Source organism: Marmota flaviventris, chromosome 11 (assembly GCF_047511675.1).
Source record: "Marmota flaviventris isolate mMarFla1 chromosome 11, mMarFla1.hap1, whole genome shotgun sequence".
In the NCBI taxonomy this organism is placed as follows: domain Eukaryota; kingdom Metazoa; phylum Chordata; class Mammalia; order Rodentia; family Sciuridae; genus Marmota; species Marmota flaviventris.
In genome coordinates, this window is record NC_092508.1 from 37,112,330 (window position 1) to 37,131,501 (window position 19,172).

General features: G+C 36.0%; 1 protein-coding gene across 1 annotated transcript in view; it reads right to left on the minus strand.

Moving 5' to 3' along the window:
* Plcl1 (phospholipase C like 1 (inactive)) overlaps positions 1-19,172 on the minus strand; it is a 339,038-nt gene that overhangs the window by 44,770 nt on the left and 275,096 nt on the right. Inside the window, exon 3 of the mRNA XM_027924999.2 lies at positions 18,207-18,410. Coding sequence (XP_027780800.2) covers positions 18,207-18,410 — 204 coding nt within the window. The remainder of the gene's footprint in view (positions 1-18,206; positions 18,411-19,172) is intronic.

A 19,172-nucleotide genomic window follows, 5' to 3' on the forward strand; every position in this document is an offset into this window, starting at 1 on the left:
GCTCAGGGGGTACAGTGCACTAAGGAGCAAAAGATATATGTTTCTACCTCCATGAAACTCATGGTCCAACAGATAAAGTCTATTTAAATGAATGAATATAAGATTATGAGAAACAATGCAAACAAACAAAATTCCATGAGTCATATTACTTGTATTCTCTGCCAAAAACAATGACTTATTTGACTATGAACACTGTAAAGCTAGATACCAGTAAAGGTCTAGACTGCGCAAAACTTTTAATCTGAATTAATTCTTTCAGCTCCCAAGTAGGATACTTGTGAACAACAATTTATCAAATGGTCAACAGTAGCCTGAGTTATTGTAGCTTCTAAGTGAAAGGAATTTAAGGATAGAGGAAAATTTAATATGAAGTCAATCTGATTCAATTTTTTTCAACATCTAAACATGGAACATCATGTGAATCAATTTTTATTTTTAGAAGTTATCAGATGTTTAGATTAGCTAAGTAGCCGACAAAGGTTTTCATGAAATTCACACAAGAGAAATATTAATAAGAAACAGAAAAATTCTGTAAGTTTACATAAATCAAATATATTGCTGCCATAGTTTGGATCTGAAATGTCCCTCAGAAAACTGTGTGTTAAAGGCTTTATCCCTAGAGTCAACATAGGTTTTATTCCTTTCATGCACCCCCTCCAGAGGCCTGAAAGCACTGGGCCCACCTAAGAATGGACTGGAACCTTTAAAACCGTGATTGGCTCAAGTTTTTGTTATACTAACAGAAACCTATTACAATTATACATTTTAAAAATCTGGATTTTAAGGATAAAGGACTTTTAAAAATCATAATCACTTCCTGTGTTTTATAGAAAAGAAACTAAGGTTAAAAGTCATGTCAAGATAAATAGAATTAATTAGTGCTGAAGATGGAATTAGAATCCCAGCTTCCTCTATTCACCTCACTGATTGTTTCTTTTGCTGAGAAGAAGCTTTTTAGTTTGAATCCATCCTACTTATTGAGTCTTGATTTTAATTCTTGTGCTATAGGAGTGTTTTTTGTTTTTTTTAGAAAAGATTCTCTTTTATTTTTATAAGCCTGACATTTCTCCTCAGGATTATAGGAGTCTTATTAAGGAAGTTGGGGCCTAATCCAACATGATGGAGATTTGGGTCTAATTTTTCTTCTATTACAGACACTGTCTCTAATTTAATTCCTAGGTCCTTGATCCACTTTGAGTTGAGTTTTGTGCATGGTGAGAGATATGGGTTTAATTTCACTTTGCTGTATTTGGATTTCCAGTTTTCCCAGCACCATTTGTTGAAGAGGCTATCTTTTCTCCAATGTATGGTTTTGGCACCTTTGTCTAATATAAGATAACTGTAATTATGTGGGTTTGTCTCTGTGTCCTCTATTCTGTACCATTGGTCTATAAGTCTATTTTGGTGCCAATACCATGCTGTTTTTGTTACTATTGCTCTGTAGTATAGTTTACCACACACATCAGATAGAGCACTAATCTCTAGGATATATAAAGAACTCAAAAATCTTAACACCAAATAAATAAAAAATAAATAAATAGATAACCCAATCAATAAATAGACCAAGGAACTGAACAGACACTTCTCAGAAGATGATATACAATCAATCAACAAATATATGAAAAAAAAACTTCACATCTCTAGCAATTAAAGAAATGCAAGTCAAAACTAAGATTTCATCTCACTTTAGTCAGAATGGCAGTTATTAAGAATAAAAACAATAAGTGTTGGCAAGGATGTGGGGGGAAAGGCACATTCATTCACTGTGGGTGGGACTGCAAATTGCTGTAGCCAATATGGAAAGCAGTTTGGAGATTCCTTGGAAAACTATGAATGGAATCACCATTTAACCCAGTTATATCCCACTCCTTGGTCTATACTCAAAGGACTTAAAACAGCATACTACAGACACAGCCACATCAATGTTCATAGCAGCACAATTCACAATAGCTAAACTGTAGAACCAACCTAGATGCCCTTCAGTAGATGAAAATGGATAAAGAAAATGTGTATATATATATATATAGATAGATAGATATATAGATATAGATATATAGATATAGATATATAGATATAGATATATAGATATAGATATATAGATATATAGATATAGATAGATAGATATATGTATATATATGTATATAAAGAAAGATAGATATAGATATATATACATGAATGAACACACAATGGAATATTACTCCGCATTATGTATGTTTTTGGCACCTTTGTCTAATATAAGATAACTGTAATTATGTGGGTTTGTCTCTGTGTCCTCTATTCTGTACCATAAAATAAAATCGTGGCATTTGCAGGTAAATTGGTGGAGCTGGAGAATATAATGCTAAGTAAAGTTAGTCAATCCCAAAAAACAAAATGCTGAATATTTTCTCTGATATAAAGATGCTAATTCATAATAGGGTTGTGGGGGGGGGGGAGCATGGGAGTAATGTAGAAACTTTAGATAGGGCAAAGGAGACAGAGGGGAGGAGGGGCATAGGGATAGAAATGGTGGAATGAGATGGACATCATTACTCTAAGTACATGTATGAAGACATGAATAATGTGACTCTACTTTGTGAACAACCAGAGATATGAAAAATTGAGCTATTTATGTGTAGTATAAATTGTAATGCATTTTTTGTCATATATAACAAATTAGAATTTTAAAAAATCCCAGTTTCCTGGCATCCAAATTATTTTTATTTTAAAATGCCACCTTTGGATTTTGCCTGGCCTTGCCATGCCCCCTTGAGGGTGCACAGACTTGCACACACCACACAAGCAGCCTTTTGAATCTGAAATGTGGAATTCCAAAGACACGTAGTCCAGCCCTTTGGAACAAATACGAGGACATACACATAACCAATTCATTCCAATCAGACTCAAATCTGTCTTTAAAAAATCTTTAAAAGAATAATTGGTAATTTCCTTGGATAACATATTGACTAAGCTTATATTCATTTCTTTTGGTTTTTCTCTCAGAAGAGAAAACATGACACCATTCTCTAGTAAAAAGCCCTTTACCTACTGATTGGTGACCAGTTTGTTTTCTTTGCAGTATTTAACTAAGTATCTCCTTGGTGTCAACTACAAAAGGAATATGCTTCCTGCATCCCCAAAGGCCACAGCTTCTTGGTACCAACAGGAGAAGGAGGTTAGCTCTTTACCACAGCCAACTCTACTATCTAGCCTTTCAATCCCACCTCCCTTGCTTCTCCTGGAATCCCATTCTAAATGATTCTCTCTTTCCTTCATCTATAATTTCTCCCCTTGCTTCTTCCCTTCTGAATACATTATCTCTTACTTTTAAAATGGCAAACAATAGCAGAATATTTTATCCACCTTAAGTGATTGTTCTGGTCTCTCCTCCTTAAGAAATTAGCTCATGATCATTGCTTGACTTCACGCAGGGCTCCTCTAATACTCTTAAAGTTCAACCTTGTCTCATTAGCAGTTGCTCCCTGGCCAATTCTCAGTCCTCATTCTCTCTAGCTTAGCAGTTAAAACATCTGACCACTCTTCCTTCTGGAATTCTATGACCCTAATTCTTTTACTGTTTTGCTCTTTCTCTGTCTCCTGTATTGTTTCCTTTTTATATATACATGTGTAGGAATCCTCCAAGCCACCAGGCCTCAGTTGTCTACTCTTTCCCTTCTCTGCTATGATTTCATCCATTCCTAGAGCTATCAAATATTCTGCACCCAAATAAGCCCAATCCCCCCCCAAAACAAAGGCCAAATGTTCTCTGTGATATGCAGATGCTGACTTACAATGGGGGGAGGGAGGAGTGGAGGTTCACTGAACTGGACGGGAGGAGTGGGGGGAAGGGAGAAGGAATGGGAAAGACAGTAGAATGAATCGGACATAACTTTCCTATGTTCATATATGAATACATGACCATGTAACTCCATATCCTGTACAACCACACAAATAGTAAGTTATACTCCATATATGTGTTATACACCAAAATACATTCTACTGTCATATATAACAAAAAAGAGCAAATACAAAAAAAATTTTAAAAAATATTCTGCACTTGTGCATCATGACATTTTAAAGCCAATTTCTCCAGCCCTGGCCTGTATCCCTAGATTCCAATGTTCTACCACATTGGTTTCCAAGGCAGGGAGGTGTTTTCATCCTGGGGCAGAAAATGGAAGGGCACAACATGGTTCACTGGGGTGTGAGATGAGACAATGAGGACTTTTATTCACATTTATTTTATGTGTAAAAATTAAAAAGAAATGAAGCTTTGCAGATTAATCCTGGCCACTTTGCTAAATCATGGCCATGTGTTTCTAATATGGCCAGTGAGGCATAATGAGAAAAGAAGGTAATTGCACACTGGAGACGGGCTGACAGCAGAACTCATATTAGCTTCTTTTAGAGTACCCCAACTTACAGCCTGGAAAGCAAGTACCACTTACATTATCATGTTCTGAAAAAAACTAAGCCTTTCCAATGTGAGTGCTTGAAAACAAAGGGAGGTTAACAACACAAGTGCAAATGACATCTTACACTACACCCACCATGACTTCTTCCTCAGCCACCGTGTGAGGTAAGAACAGTGAGTTTGATCAGATCTCAGATCTGATATGTTCCATCACATTGGAGGAGCACAGAGATTTTTATTACTTATAAGTGAAAACATTTAAAAATACCATGGCAGTTTCTATTTGATGGGTTTTATTTTGTATATATCAGTGTTTTAGTAAATACATATAGTTTATGTGTAAGTATATTCTTAATATATTTTTACTGAAAAGCTGGCTGTGCTGAGTGCTCTGCCTTCCCCCTCCAAATCCACTCTCAATTGTGCTCCGTCTTGAGGACAGTTGTTCTTTATGGGTGGCATCAAACAGGCTTCCCTTGCCCTCTGCCTTCCATTGGCAATCAGTCAATGGAACCACCAACAAGGAATCAAGGGCAGAAGGCAGGAGTAAAGTGGGTACAGGAAAGTGACTTGCTCCGTGGCTCCCTGCTGGGCTGTGGTTCGAGAACTTCCTCTCTGCAAGGCCTCAGCTCCTGACAGGCACAGGTGCAGACATCTGAGGGCCAGTAACGGTTAGGTTACCCACCTAGCCCCTTTTAGTCCTGGGGATGACAGCTCATCACCTGCTAACCCTTGGGTGTTCACCAATGCTGATTCCCTATTCTGGCCCAACTGTTATAAAAACAGTCCATCTGAGTCTTTTAATCATCCTTTTTGAGTATGCTATTTACTGAGAGCCTGATATGGTACTTGAACAAAACCCTAGAGCTGCCTAGGCTACTAGACACCTATAATTATGAGCCCTGCCAGTGTCCTCTCTTGTCTAGTCCCCTACACTCACACCTGAACATCCTCTCAGCCAGCATCTTTCCTGCAGGTGAGCCCCCACGGCTGTCAATCACCAAGTCTTGCCCATGGAACCACCTCCATCCCTGAGCTTCCTTCCTCCCTATAACACTCCCAACTCAAGCCCTTACTCCTACTCCCGGTCTACCTTTAGATCTCTACCTTTCAAATTCTAGTTATCCTTCTAGAGGTAGCCAAATGCCACCTTTAAAACTATTTTTTTCTGTTCCATTTCATTTTTCCTTCCCCCTACCCCCACAGGACCCCCGCCAAATATCTCCTATTTCCAAATTCTCAAAAAACTCCCTTTGCAGCATGCAAAGATCAGTTTAAATGCCTGCTCAGCCACTAGTTCCGGTCCTTCCCACCTCACTCCTTCCTAAATACCATTTCCAGAAAATCATCTTACAAAAGCACAGTGACGGTTAATTCTTGGTTTTATCATTTTCTGCCTTGTTTATTGACAAGTAAAATTTTTCCATTCCAGAGTTTGCATCTCTCAGTGCTCCAGGCCTATTTGCCTCAATAGTCTTCCCCCACTATGATTTCCCAATTCCCCTAAGTTCCAGTTGCCTGATGAATCATACTTTCTTAAATGCACCCTACTGGTTGCTCTTTCCACACATTTCTTTCTATAAGGGAAGACTTCCCTAGACATGTCCCCTGGTCAAAATCCACCAGACTTGAAAGCTTACTTCAGTGCACCTTTCTCCCGTGCTTTCCTGATTTTCCCTTCCTTCCCCTTGTCACCTCCAAATTTTAAGAACATTCTATTTTTTTTAAAAGATCTATTCACAGGATGCCTTATTTTCTATCATGAATTATAATGTATTACTTACTTTTTTATCTTCTACATCCTCACTTCCTGAGCAAACTATAATTCTAGTAGAAAAAGACCCAATATTATTTACCCGTTTCCCCAGATCTATTCATTTATATAATCACTTTTTTCTAGTTTACTTTCATGATACTTATTTCTTCCTCCTATCTACTACATATATATATATATATATATATATATATATATATATATATATATATATATATACATACATACAAAACAAAAGATTTTATTACTGATCACTTCTCAAACCTATTATTGCCTTTTTGAACTTTGATCTCTCTTTTTGTGTTTAGGTTTCTCTACTCTTTTTCTCCCAAGTCGTCTTCACTTTTCTGTAATATGAGTTTTTAATTCCCTTTTAAATTGAGTACTGAAAGATGAGCATAAACCTTCTAATGAGATTATCTCTATAGAAAATACAATACTAGGGCTGGGGTTGTGGCTCAGTGGTAGTGTGCTTGCCTAGAATGTGTGAGGCACTGGGTTCAATTCTCAGCACCACATACAAGCAAATAAATAAATAAAGGTCCATCAATAACTAATAAAAATATTTTTTTAAAAAAAGAAAATACAATACTAAAGTATTAGAAAATAAGATAAATATTAAAACTTCATTATTTATTCTAGGTAAAATAAATTCAGGACCAAAACGCACAACAAACCCTATAGTTCAAGAAAGTATTTGTTACCCAATAGGATAAGAAATTTCTCTTTTTTCCCATTGTCTAGAAGATCATTTCATAAAGAGATAGCCCAGTATGAATTTACCTTCAAAACAAAGGAACTTTCCTTTGAGATTCCTCAGAGGATAACCTAAAGTCTTGTAGTTATAAAAGTATAAAAAGACCAAATTATACTCTAAGACACCTCATCCATAATATTCTCAGAATTTAAAATCACTGCTTTATGATCTTTTCTCACTAGAGCATTTGATTTTCCCTATGATGATTTCTTGCATTATATTAAGAAGGATCATTTTATTCAAATTATTTTTGACAGTCAACTTTCAATTATTAGTAATTATAGAGAAAACAAATAAGACAGATGGCTGAAATGTACCAATAATTCCAAACTGCATTTAAGACAACAATTTAAAACTTTCCTTCCAAGTAATTAATTTATCGGGTTGTTAAGGAAAAAAAAAATGGTTGTTTTGAGTTTCATTTCCTTTCTATTTCTCTGATACTTATGGAAGCACTGATTAGCATATCCGATATCTCAGCCTGAGCTCTCAGTCACTTTTGCCTGTTGTAACACAAAGAGCTTCTCTTTGGTTCTGTCACATGGATATCTCCTAATGGATCTCATTTCCTTGTCAGGCTCTGTATCTAAAAGAACAGAGGTCTTACCCAGATAAAGGTTGGCATTACTTTATATGTTAAATGTGTCCTAAGCAGAGGTATGTGGGAGACAGTAATGTTTTTCTCAGATATGGATTAAATTGTCTAACTTGTATTAAAAAAAAAAAAAAAGTATTCTTCCAGCTCTTCCAGTAAGGAGTTTAATAGTGTCCCAGGATTATTGTAAACTCAATATAACTAATAATACTGGAGAAAAAAAGAGCTTTTATCCTTTCAGAACCCAAAATCTTCTATAGATTCTAATTTTTTCCTGAATTATATCTAGATTCCTAGAGCCATAGAACTTTCTATTTAGAGGCCAGCTTAAGGACAGTCTCTCATGGACAATTCCATTTTACACATTAAAAAACTGAGCTGAAAGTTAACTTGCCCAAAATCTCAAAAGCCACAGAACCAGAAAAGTAATTTAGACTAGAATCCAGACATTTTTGAGGGGCAGATCTAAAGCTTATAAGTTTTTCTGGGATACCAGTATTACATTGAAGGATAGAGTTGCTATTACAGGTACAAGTTGGTGATAAACAGTTAATAAAGTAGTATCCATTAACTAAAGCATCATGAAAATGTTTTTTTTTTTTTTTTCTTTTTCTTTTTTATTTATTTATTTTTGTGTGTGCTGGGATTATTTTTCCCTCCAAGTCTAATCAGAACACATATAAACCATTAAATATTCTTTGTATGAAACCATAATAAATGTACATAATGTGCCTCCACTACTTTTCCAGAAAGGAGTCAAGAACCTTGAAAAGGCTACTGATTGAGAATATGTGAGTCAGTACAAAGCTAATCTACTCCAGCATCTTTGTTCTCTTAAGACCATAAAAGATTCATCTATCTCTTATCTTCCTTCTAATCAAAATACTACATTGTGGTTCATTGGTTCTTTAGTGGCTCATCTGCTCACATTGTTGAAAATAAGACTTGAATTTTATTAAACTTGGTACATTTGCAAATCAGATTGCTGTTACCTATATATTTGCTAACTAGAATGGAGACAATTTCCTTTAATTTTTTAGTTCCTTAAATATTTTAAATGAAACAGATAAAAACATAATTAATAGATTGGCATATTTTGTTTATAAGCAATCAACCCTGTCAAGATGGTTAGCTTTCTGTGAAACAAAAACAAAGTCATAACATTTGCAAGCTAACTGCAAGTCCACTGTCTTTGGTGTTTGCAACGAAGCATCTTCTGTCCTGAGACTGCCGTATGTCACATTTCCATGCCTGATTTATGGGGCACAGGACAAGAAAACTCACACAGAGTAAGCCAAAGGACATTTGTCTCCACATTCATGATAGTGACGGGATCTACTGCAGTAAGCTTCTTTCTGAATAAAGGAATCATTTTATCATTTTTCCCCCTCCAGTTGTTGTTTCCCAAACAGTTGTCAGCTATATCTTGAGAAATCATTAGAAATGTTTGTTTGGTCCAGATGTCATTTCAATTCAGCTCATTCATAAAAACTGCCAAGCAGTTGAGCTTTCAGGACCCTTTCTTCAGAATCTTCAGGCTAATATGACTATCTTATGGCCTTTAACTGAGGGTTAAAGAACTTGCAAGAACTTGAAGATTCAGGAAGGCAAAGTCAACTTTGAAGATACATTCCACAAAGAAGTCAGTCTGAAATATTTGCTTATTGATGTATCTCTGATATCCAGTGTCCTTGAACCCTGAAACCAAGTGAAAATTTTGTCACCCCTAAGATGCTGACAATTCCTCTCATACAGAAATGGGTCAGTACCTATGAGTGAAGGGAGTTTCAATACAGAGAGTGCCATGTCTTACTTTTCAATAACCAGCTCTGGTTGGGCACATGCTAGGGGAGGTTCTTTTTTGAGTCCTAAATACTATATAAGCACCATACTTTCTAAAATGCAAACTAGTAAAAAGCACCACACAAGCTTCATAATGAATAATTAAAGGAAAATATCTTTAATATATTTAATCTAACCCATTATGTTGAGCTTGTGATACCTGCCAGGTATCAGGTCTATTGCAAGGGTGACCACATAGCAATTAACTCTGTTTTGCTAAATTCCTTCACATGCTAGCGCAATCAACTGACAAATCACACCCCAACTTACCTAGTAAAAGATTAGCCTTTGATTCATGTTCTCTAGGTTGTTTTGACTTCTTTTTATCTTCAGACAATCTGTTGCCCTTACCATAGTAAAATTTTAACTTTTATGTTAATGTTAAACACTTCAGCACAGAAGTCACCCCTGGAGAATGCTTTGGCTTTATTTTTATAGTGGTAGTCCTCTGAAACCACCCCACCTCTGAATAATATATTTAAAACAGTAACTATCCCAAAGTTTTTACACTAATTTATAAAAAGATCAGACAAGTTAGGCAAATACTTCTCAATTATGTAATGAAAAATTGGGCAGGTTAGAACATTAAGAAAGATAAAACTCAGCTATCTGAAGAAAATATTATACAAAAGGTCAGATAACTTTCTTTTAAAAATCCTTGCAAATGAAATTCTGCTGAGTACCCTCTTGGAAGTAAGATGAGGCAAGTGAGTCACTGTGAAGTCTACCATGGAACTCAAGGTCCTTAGACTCCAGCTCCAGACATAAAATATCATCTGGCCACTCTCTGGACACTGTATACCACTGTTCCTTGCCCTTTTTTCGCAAGAACAGAAAGTTTACTTCGGATCATTTCTTTCCCCCAACACCTTGCACAATGCCTTGCACATAACAAGTACTCAAAACATGTTTATTCAGTTGACTAATTAAAACCCTAAAGACCAAAACAAAAAAAAGAAAGAGTGTTATTTTTGCCAGTGGCCATATGTGTTCCCACCACATTTTACAATTTCTTTTAAGTCCCAGAGGTGTCCTGCTTTACATCATGGCTAGTTGTGCTGATATCTGTCTCTGTTTATTCATCTCTAAATTGGATAGAACTACTAACATGGTATATATTGCACATGTATTGCATAAAGTAAAAAATGAATGTTTTCTGAATAAGGTGAGTATTTAGAAAAGTTAGGACATAAGGCTGGACTTAAGTTAATGGAGAAGTGAGGCTAAGAAGGTATCCCAAGTAATATAAGGATGGGGAATTAAAAGGAAGTAGGAAATACATCAGCCTGACTGGAGGAGAGGGTTCAAGCAGAAAAAATGGAGAAAGAAGTTGGAAAAATGGCCACCAATGGTGGATGAAGACTGAGGCAATGTATTCATAAATCAAAACGTTATATTGTACATCTTAAATATGTAAAATTTTTATTTATCAATTATACCTCAATAAAACGGGGGTAAATTAAAAATACAATTAGAGGATAATTGTTCCAATTGTTGAATTACATATAGGTCAAGACTAAGTAAGGAAGTATTTACATAGTTTAAAAATCCAGGCAGGAGGAGAGAGCCTAGGTAAGAATCTTGACTGTGTCAATGTATGAAAATGAATCTTACAAGACATACTGTGAGGAAAGAAGCATGAAATCTAACATGAATCAGTAAATTTTAAAACCTTACTGGGGTTAATAGAATGTTTAATTTACTTGGAAAAAAATGGGACCATTTGCATGATCTTTTGCAGTGATCAGAAAAGAGTGAATGAATACATAGGAAATAAAAAGATGAACTCAGTTTTTTAAAAAATTTTTTTTAGTTGTAGATGGACACAATATCTTTATTTATTTGTTTTTATGTGGTACTGGAGATTGAACCCAGTGCCTCACACATGCTAGGCAAGTTTTCTACCACTGAGCTGCAACCACAGCCTCTGAAATCAGTTTTTGACCTGTTAAATTTGTTTGTCCTTGAGATACACAGGTCATGTCCTGTAGTCAAGTATAGAAATAAAACGATAGGGAAAGTTTAGGGCTGAGACTAAGGAAAGGTTTTGAAAATAATACTAGATCTACATGCATAAAAACACTATTGTAAAATGAAAAAATCCAAACATTCAAACAAATTTTGATAGAATCCTACTGAATTGTAAAGGATTCCTCAAGGTAACCATCTACTCTTACAAGTTTGTATTAAACAATGAGAAACACCTGATATTGGGCAGTCATAAACTCCTAGGCCTGGCTGGGACTTACCAAGTTGCATCTCCTGCCTCTAAGTCCCTGGAGAACAGGGTCTGCATAGTTTCACAGTATCTAACACAGTGGCTTGGACAAAGGAGGCCTCTGTAAATCCTTATGAAATTAAAAATCACCATCTTCTGGCTCTAACACTAGGCAATTCTGTCAGTAACCAATTTTCATTTTTAACAACCCCCAAGTTAAAATTAAAATTAATTCTAAACAGAATATAAAATATATATATTGCCCTTTTTGGAAAAATATATGATATAGTCTTAGAAGCAATAATTCTGAATATGTTACTTATTTCAGTGGGATATTTTCCTAGAAAAAGTAAAATGCAGAGTGGATCAACGCTACTTGCTCTTTCATAGATCTGAGTGCCCCCCTACCCCACACTGCAGCACAATAAAGTCACTTAGAAATGGTCTTCTGATTTCAAATTAAGTTCAGGGACTGTCCTGAAAAACTGTTCTGATGACAGCAGAGCCACTGAGGTAGTGCTAAAGCAAAGGGTCTAACATTAACAGTTCTCTTCATATCTTCACACTGGGAAGGAGGCGTCAGTTAACTTGCAGGGTCTTTCTGCCAGCCTGAGTTATGGATTGATAACGTCAGTTCCCTCTGGTGCCTTTTAAAAGCTATACATTTCCCACCTCCAGCTGTGTTTTCTCTCAGGAAGGTCACCTCTGCTTCTGCTTTCTTAAATAGTAAACAGGGTCACTCTCAACAAAATTGTAGTTCCTTGAGCAACCACACCCTCCCTCACCTTACCCAGACTTGGGAAACCCTGTGTCAAAATGATCTCGTCCTTTTTCCAGTCAAAAATCTGCCTGTAGAACAGTATCTCTTAAATTCATTCAAAAGTATGAATAAATTACTGAAAATCTAATATGTATGACTCATAAATGTTTTTGCATTTTATAGGAAATAAAAGTCTTAACCCTAAGGGTTGGTTATAATTTTGAAACTTAAAATTCCAGGGAGAATACAGAAAACATAAGATGTGTTAAGACTGGAGAAAGAGTGTGCCCTCCCCCACTCTTCTGAAATATGCCATGTAAGTAGGCCCACTCAGAATATATTTGTTTTTTGATTTCTTGGTGTTTTACTCAGCTTTTTCACTTCTGTGACTAAGGACCCAACCAGAACAAACGTAGAGGAGGGAAAGTTTATTTGAGGGCTCACAGTTTCAGAGGTCTTTAGTCTGTAGAAGGCCGGCTCCATTCCTTAGAGCTCAAGGTGAGGCAGAACACCATGGCAGAAGAATGTGACAGAGGGATGCGGCTCACGTAGTGATAGAAAGCAGAGAGAAATTCCACTTGCCAGATACAAAAATATATACCCCAAAGACACGCCCCTAATTCCCACCTCTACCAGCCACACCTGCAGCCTTTAGTTACCACTCAGTTAATCCCTATCAGAAGATCAATTCACTGATTGGGTTAAGGCTCCCACAACCCAATCATTTCCTCTCTGAACCTTCTTGCATTGTCTCACATGTGAGCTTTTGGGTGACACATCACATCCAAACCATAACACTTTTTATTATGAATTAACACAGTTGCTATAATAGAATTAGAATTGCAATGCTAATAATAATATGACTTTTAAGGCTAAATTTTAAACCTTTTTTGAGGCAATATTTCCAAATACTAAATAAATGTGTATTTGTTAATGAATATTGACCATCTCAGGTCACTAGAGAAAGCTAAGTTTAGAAGAAAAAGTAAATCTCACAGATGAACTCAGGCTCCATGTTTTCAAGAGTATTTTCATTTGTTTCTCCCTGATAATTAGCATAATTTGATGCAGTCAAGTTGGATTTCAAAATAAATGTATACAGGCTATTAGATTGCCTGATTTGTTTCTACCTAGACTGAACACCTCATGCATTTTTATTTGTTCAGAAAAATCAAGTTTTTTTTTTATTATAAGCATAGACTTTATGGGTGTTATTTTTCTTCTTGGATGGCATCTATGTGATCCAATATCATTTTTAAGAAATCCAAATACTCAAGAACTTGAGTCTAAGTTAAATCCAAGCTGCTTATTTTGGAATCCCTGCCCCCGCCCCACACCAGTAGGCAATAGGTCTTGGAGTTTTTTGGTTTTTTTTCCTTTGCCTTATTTGTTCAAATAACTTTTTATTAATAGTAAAAAAAAAATGTGCTTTTTTTTTAGACTTCACTTTTTACAAGAAATTTTAAGTTACATAAAAATTGAGTGGAAAGTACAGAGAGCTCCCATATAAACTCTCACTCTACCTCTATCCCTACTCCTGTCCTACTGTTTATATTTTGCATTAATATGGTATATTTACTACAATTGATAAAACACTATTGATACATTATTATTAGCTAAAATCCACAGTTCACAATAGGGTTGACTCTTGGTGTTGTACATTCTATGGGTTTTGACAAGTGTGGGATGACATGTATCCCCATGATGGTATCATACAGAAATTTCACTGCCTTAAAAAAATCCTCTGTGCTCTATCTATTCATCTCTCCCCTGAACCCAGACCTTGACAACTACTGATCTTTTTTACTGTTTACATAGTTTTGCCTTACTCTGTAGATTTTTAACCAAATATGTACAGCAGGGAACAGTTCAGTAAGGGTAGTATCAGAGAAGCAAAACAAAAAGATTGAATGATTAACCATAAAAACAATTCAATTACAGGATGAAAACTACATTATTTGCACAGGCAGTAGATGCTTCTTTTTTTTTCAACTAATATTAATTGAAACCATGCTATGTCTCCACAGTGTTTAGGTGCTAGAGATAACAGTAGTAATCAGAGTTTCTTCCTTCATGGAGTATACATTCCAATTGAGGGGTAAAAGAGAAGGTAAAAGAAAACTTTTTTAAAGGCCAAGAAAAAAGTTCAAACAAATTATTATTTATTCAGTACTTCTCAGAAGGACGATGGAAAAATGCATGGCTATGCAATCAAGTGACAGATGCAGACAGTAGTTAGAGAAGGCTTCTCTCAGGAAATGATATTTGAGCTAAGGGTCAAGAGACGAAGCACCAATCTTCACAAGAGAAGAATATTCATTTACAATGTCCCAGAGAAGGGAACAGGCTTGAACTGACTGAAGGAAAAAAGTCAATGTGGCCAGTGAAAATGGAGCAGAAGAGAACATGTAGGGGTGAAGCTGCAGAGGCAGTGAGGCTGGAAGAAGTAGGTAAGGTTGAGAAAGCAGGTTAGATCATAAATGACCCTGCAGAACTGTAGTTAGGGGGGTTAATTTTATTTATGTGAAGCCACTAGAGAATTTTAAACATGAAAAATGATCTTTGTTTTTAAATTATCACCCTGGATCTATAGAGTATCTTAGGAGACTCCTTTAAAATAAATGTAAACCCTAATACACCAAGAGCATTCAAGATGTTGACCAATACAGTGCAAATCCTAAAAAGTAAAAATGGTGTTCCTACTTTCAAAGCCAATACCATCCTTATCTGCATCTCCCCCTACCCACCTTTGACTCCCCAAAAAGAGATATCCAGTAGACATATTAATAGTGTTTTCAATCACTTCTGCCAGACACTGAGGTTGCCATTGGCATAGGGATATTTACACTCAATTCCCTACCAAAATGAGAAATCGTGTGCTAAAGTACCATAAATGAAGTCTTCATGAGAAGTAATTTTGCTTTCCACAGTAGCCTTCTGTTTTAAATTTTGGAAAATCATGCTCTGCCTGCAAATACAACTTGCCTTTTAAAACTACAGGTGAGAAAAAGGCTAATATTCAGATTTGCCTTTAGCAGATAAAACTAAAAAGAACACCATCAGACACTTGGTATATGCAACAACAATTGCCAGCCAGAGTCCAGGTGCTTTTCTGCTTCTTACAGGCCAAGCTGCAGGGGCCTGGCTCCCCTCTCAACAAATGATTTTCTTTCTTAGCTTACAAGAGAATAAGTGATTTCTGCTGTCTGTCTCTATGGCAACTAGTACCCTAATTTCACCTCTTAGATGGCAATTATACCTATTCACTGAACGGCTTTCAATCCCTACTCTCATGATGAAAAAATTGATTTCATGAAAAATGAGATACAGGCAATAGGTGAACTTTTCCCACAGCAACCCTGGAATACAGTCAGGCACTTAGGGGCAGAATGTGCTCTGTGGATGTTTTTCTTTTTTATTTATAAAATGTTTATCCCAAATGTCTTTCTTCTAGTTAGTTTTCAATAATAAGATATTAGTCTTTTCTTCCTCAAAATTTATTTCTATTCAATTATAAAATTGGTCACCTTCATTGTAAAGAGTTTGGCAAATACAAAAAAGTAGATAAAAGCAGGAACAAGAAAATAAAATTCTCTCTCCTCCTACAAAAATAATCACTATTAATGTCTTGCTAGCATTTTAGGAACACATACATATAAATACAATTTAAATCCCAATGTGCCTATTTTTTTGGTAACCAGAGGTTTTCCACAAAACACATTATGAGTTGTTTCCATATCATTAAATATTCTTCAAACACATGATTTTGATGGCTTCAAAGGAATCCATTATATGGATTACTATATTTTATTGAACTAATCCTTCTATGTTGACATTATTAAAAATAAATATTTATGCATGTCTACTGTCTTAGAATAAATCCAAGGAAAGAAAATATATAGAGATCAAATAAATATTTTAAACTGTACTGTCAAATGTTTCTTTAAAAAATATATATCAATTTATTTTCCCACTAGAAGTAGATGGATAGAAGCATACATTTCCTTAACTTTTTGATCAGATGTACCTTTCAAAGATAAAACATGATGAAGGTTAAATATGTTTCAAATTTTCATTTTTTCTTGGAGGGGGGATTTCTTGTTCACCTCTGTTGTCCGTTAATATTAATTCTCCCCTTTTTCTCAGTAACAGAAAAGACAACTGCTATTGTTTGGACCTAGAAATGTTCCCTGAAAAGCTCATGTTTTGAAAGCATAATTCCCAATTCAGGAAGGTTCAGAGGTGGGGCTTTTAGGCAATGTTTAGGGCTCTGACTTCATCAATGGATTAAGCCATTTGATGGATTAATAATTTGAATGAACTAATGAATAGTAACTATAGGCAAGTGGGGCATGGCTGGAAGAAGTAGATCACTTAGGGGCATGGCCTTGGGTGATATCTGTCCCTGTCCCTGGCTTTCTTTCTCTCTCTCCCTTTCCCCTCCCCTCCCCTCCCCTTCCCTCCTGTCATCTCCTCCTCCTCCTCCTCTTCCTCCTCCTTCTCCTCCTCCTCCTCCTCTTCTTCTCTTCTTTCTCTCTCTCTCTCTCTCTCTCTCTCTCTCTCTCTCTCTCTCTCTCTCTCTCTCCCCCCCCTCTCTCCCTCTCCCTCTCCCTCTCTCCTTCTCTTCCCCCGACAGCAGCTTTTCTCCACCACACCCATCCACCATGATGTTCTGCCTCACCTCAGGCCCAGAGCAAGAGTCAGCTAACCATGGACTGAACCTCTGAAACTATGAGCCCCAAATAAACTTTTCCTCTTCTAAGTTGTCCTTGTCAGTGATGGAAAGTTAGTGTTAATTAACACAACTTTTAGCTATATAGCCCCTTAAAAGGAGATTTCCCATTCTCTCTTGCAAATAGGCGTGGCCTTGTGTCAGCTCTAGATTAAAGAAAGATAATCAAAAGTGATCTGTTATTTCCAAGAAATATCCTTTCAGGAAGCAGATGTGCCCTTCTTCTCCTTATCATTTCTAATGGATGGAATGCAGATGTTATGTTTGGAGCTCCAGTACCATTTTGTACTGTAAGGATAAGGATTCACCGTAGGGATAGTGGGATGACAAACTAGAAGGTGGGGTTCTTAAGATTTAAGAAGTGTTGCTCTGGATAATTGGTCTCCAGATCGTTATGTGGAAAAATAACACTGTGTTTTAAAGACATTATTGGGCTGCATTTTTTGTTTCATGTGCCTGAACTTAATCTTAATTGACAAAAGATTTTTACCCATCTTTTTTATTAATTTGTATGTGTTCTTTTTATTTTAAGTGTATTTATACTTTATCTGGAATATATGTTACAAATTTTTCCCAGTTTGTCATTTGCTCCTTAATTTTGTTTAGGAGATACAAAAACATAGTTATTCTCAAATCTAATTATAACATAAATTTCATAATATATTCAGAAAAATCAGGTAATATAGACAGAATATAGATTATATTACTATAGAATCTCATTAGAGAATATTCAGAAATAGAGATCCACATGTCTTTTGTCCTAACCATTGTAAGGCAGCTGTGAGACATAAATTTATTCCTATAAATATTCAAATGAATTGTATATTTCAGGCTAAAGTCCTTCAGATGATGGGGTGTATTATTTTTGAGAATTTGTTAAATATTTTATTCTTTTCTAAAGCAGAGATTCTCCATTTATGACGTGGGGTGGGGTGGGGACTCTAGGTTCAAGAAATTTTCTGAGAGGTCTCCACTATGATTTAATGGAAAGTGAGTGGGCCAGCTCTGGTTGCCACCTTCAATCCATGTTTTAAAGGTAGTCACTCTGTGCTAGTCGTTGGAGTTCCTCAAAAGAACCTCTGCCTTTAGAGAGTTTTCATACACAGACAAGAAATACAGAGTTACAGTTTCCTACCAGATCATAAGCAGCCAGCATCTTTTTCTGCACATCTGGAATTGCACCTAGAGCCTCCAGGTATGGAAAGCTGTCTTTCATCACAAGAGAGACTGAGGGAGTATTGTCACTGGTGATGAGCCGAGAGGACAAGGTTAACAGGCACTGCTTCAGATTTGCAGTTGGAGGGAGTCCACACAGTTCCTTAATGGACACTATCGCATTCTATGAGGAATAAAAAAAAAAATTGAATCATACATCTGGCCACATGGCCCATTACCCTCAGCCCACCCAGGTTGACTCACAAGTATATTCATAAAAAAAATATATACTTTGTGGCACACTAGATTATAACTAACCAAAAAATGTAATATGCACAAGGATAACAGAGCTAATTTACATTATATACTCTTCATATTTTTCAGTTTTTATTAGCTGCCACAAATATGTGACAAAAGCAAAAGAGATTGTGACAAGGTTGCACAGTGCTTTTCAAAATGAGTACTAGACTGGTCACACAAACTAGCACCAGATAGTTATGAATATCTTATTTGATTTGTATTTTGATTATAAGGAGAACATGTCAGTGAATACTGGATGGTATCTTCTTTGGGCTTTCCCCCTCAAGGTAGCAGCTGTTATTGGTCAACAGCCTCCCCTGGACTGTCAATGGCATTCCTTTGTCATCTCATCAGAAAGGCACCTGGCACACACATGCATGAACACACACATACACACACAGGGAAAATGCATTTCATGTACAGATACATTTGTCCATGTTTCAGTCTTTTAAAACAATTTTGAAATAGAAATTATGACTATTTTACATTTATTAACAGTTACAATTATCTAACCTATTAACTGTCTCAGGAATTTAGTGACAATGATGGTATTCATTTTTTCTATCAATTAGGTTCCAGGTAACCCTTAATCCAAAATACTTTATGTTAAGATATATAAATTATCAACACTAATTGGAAAAAACTT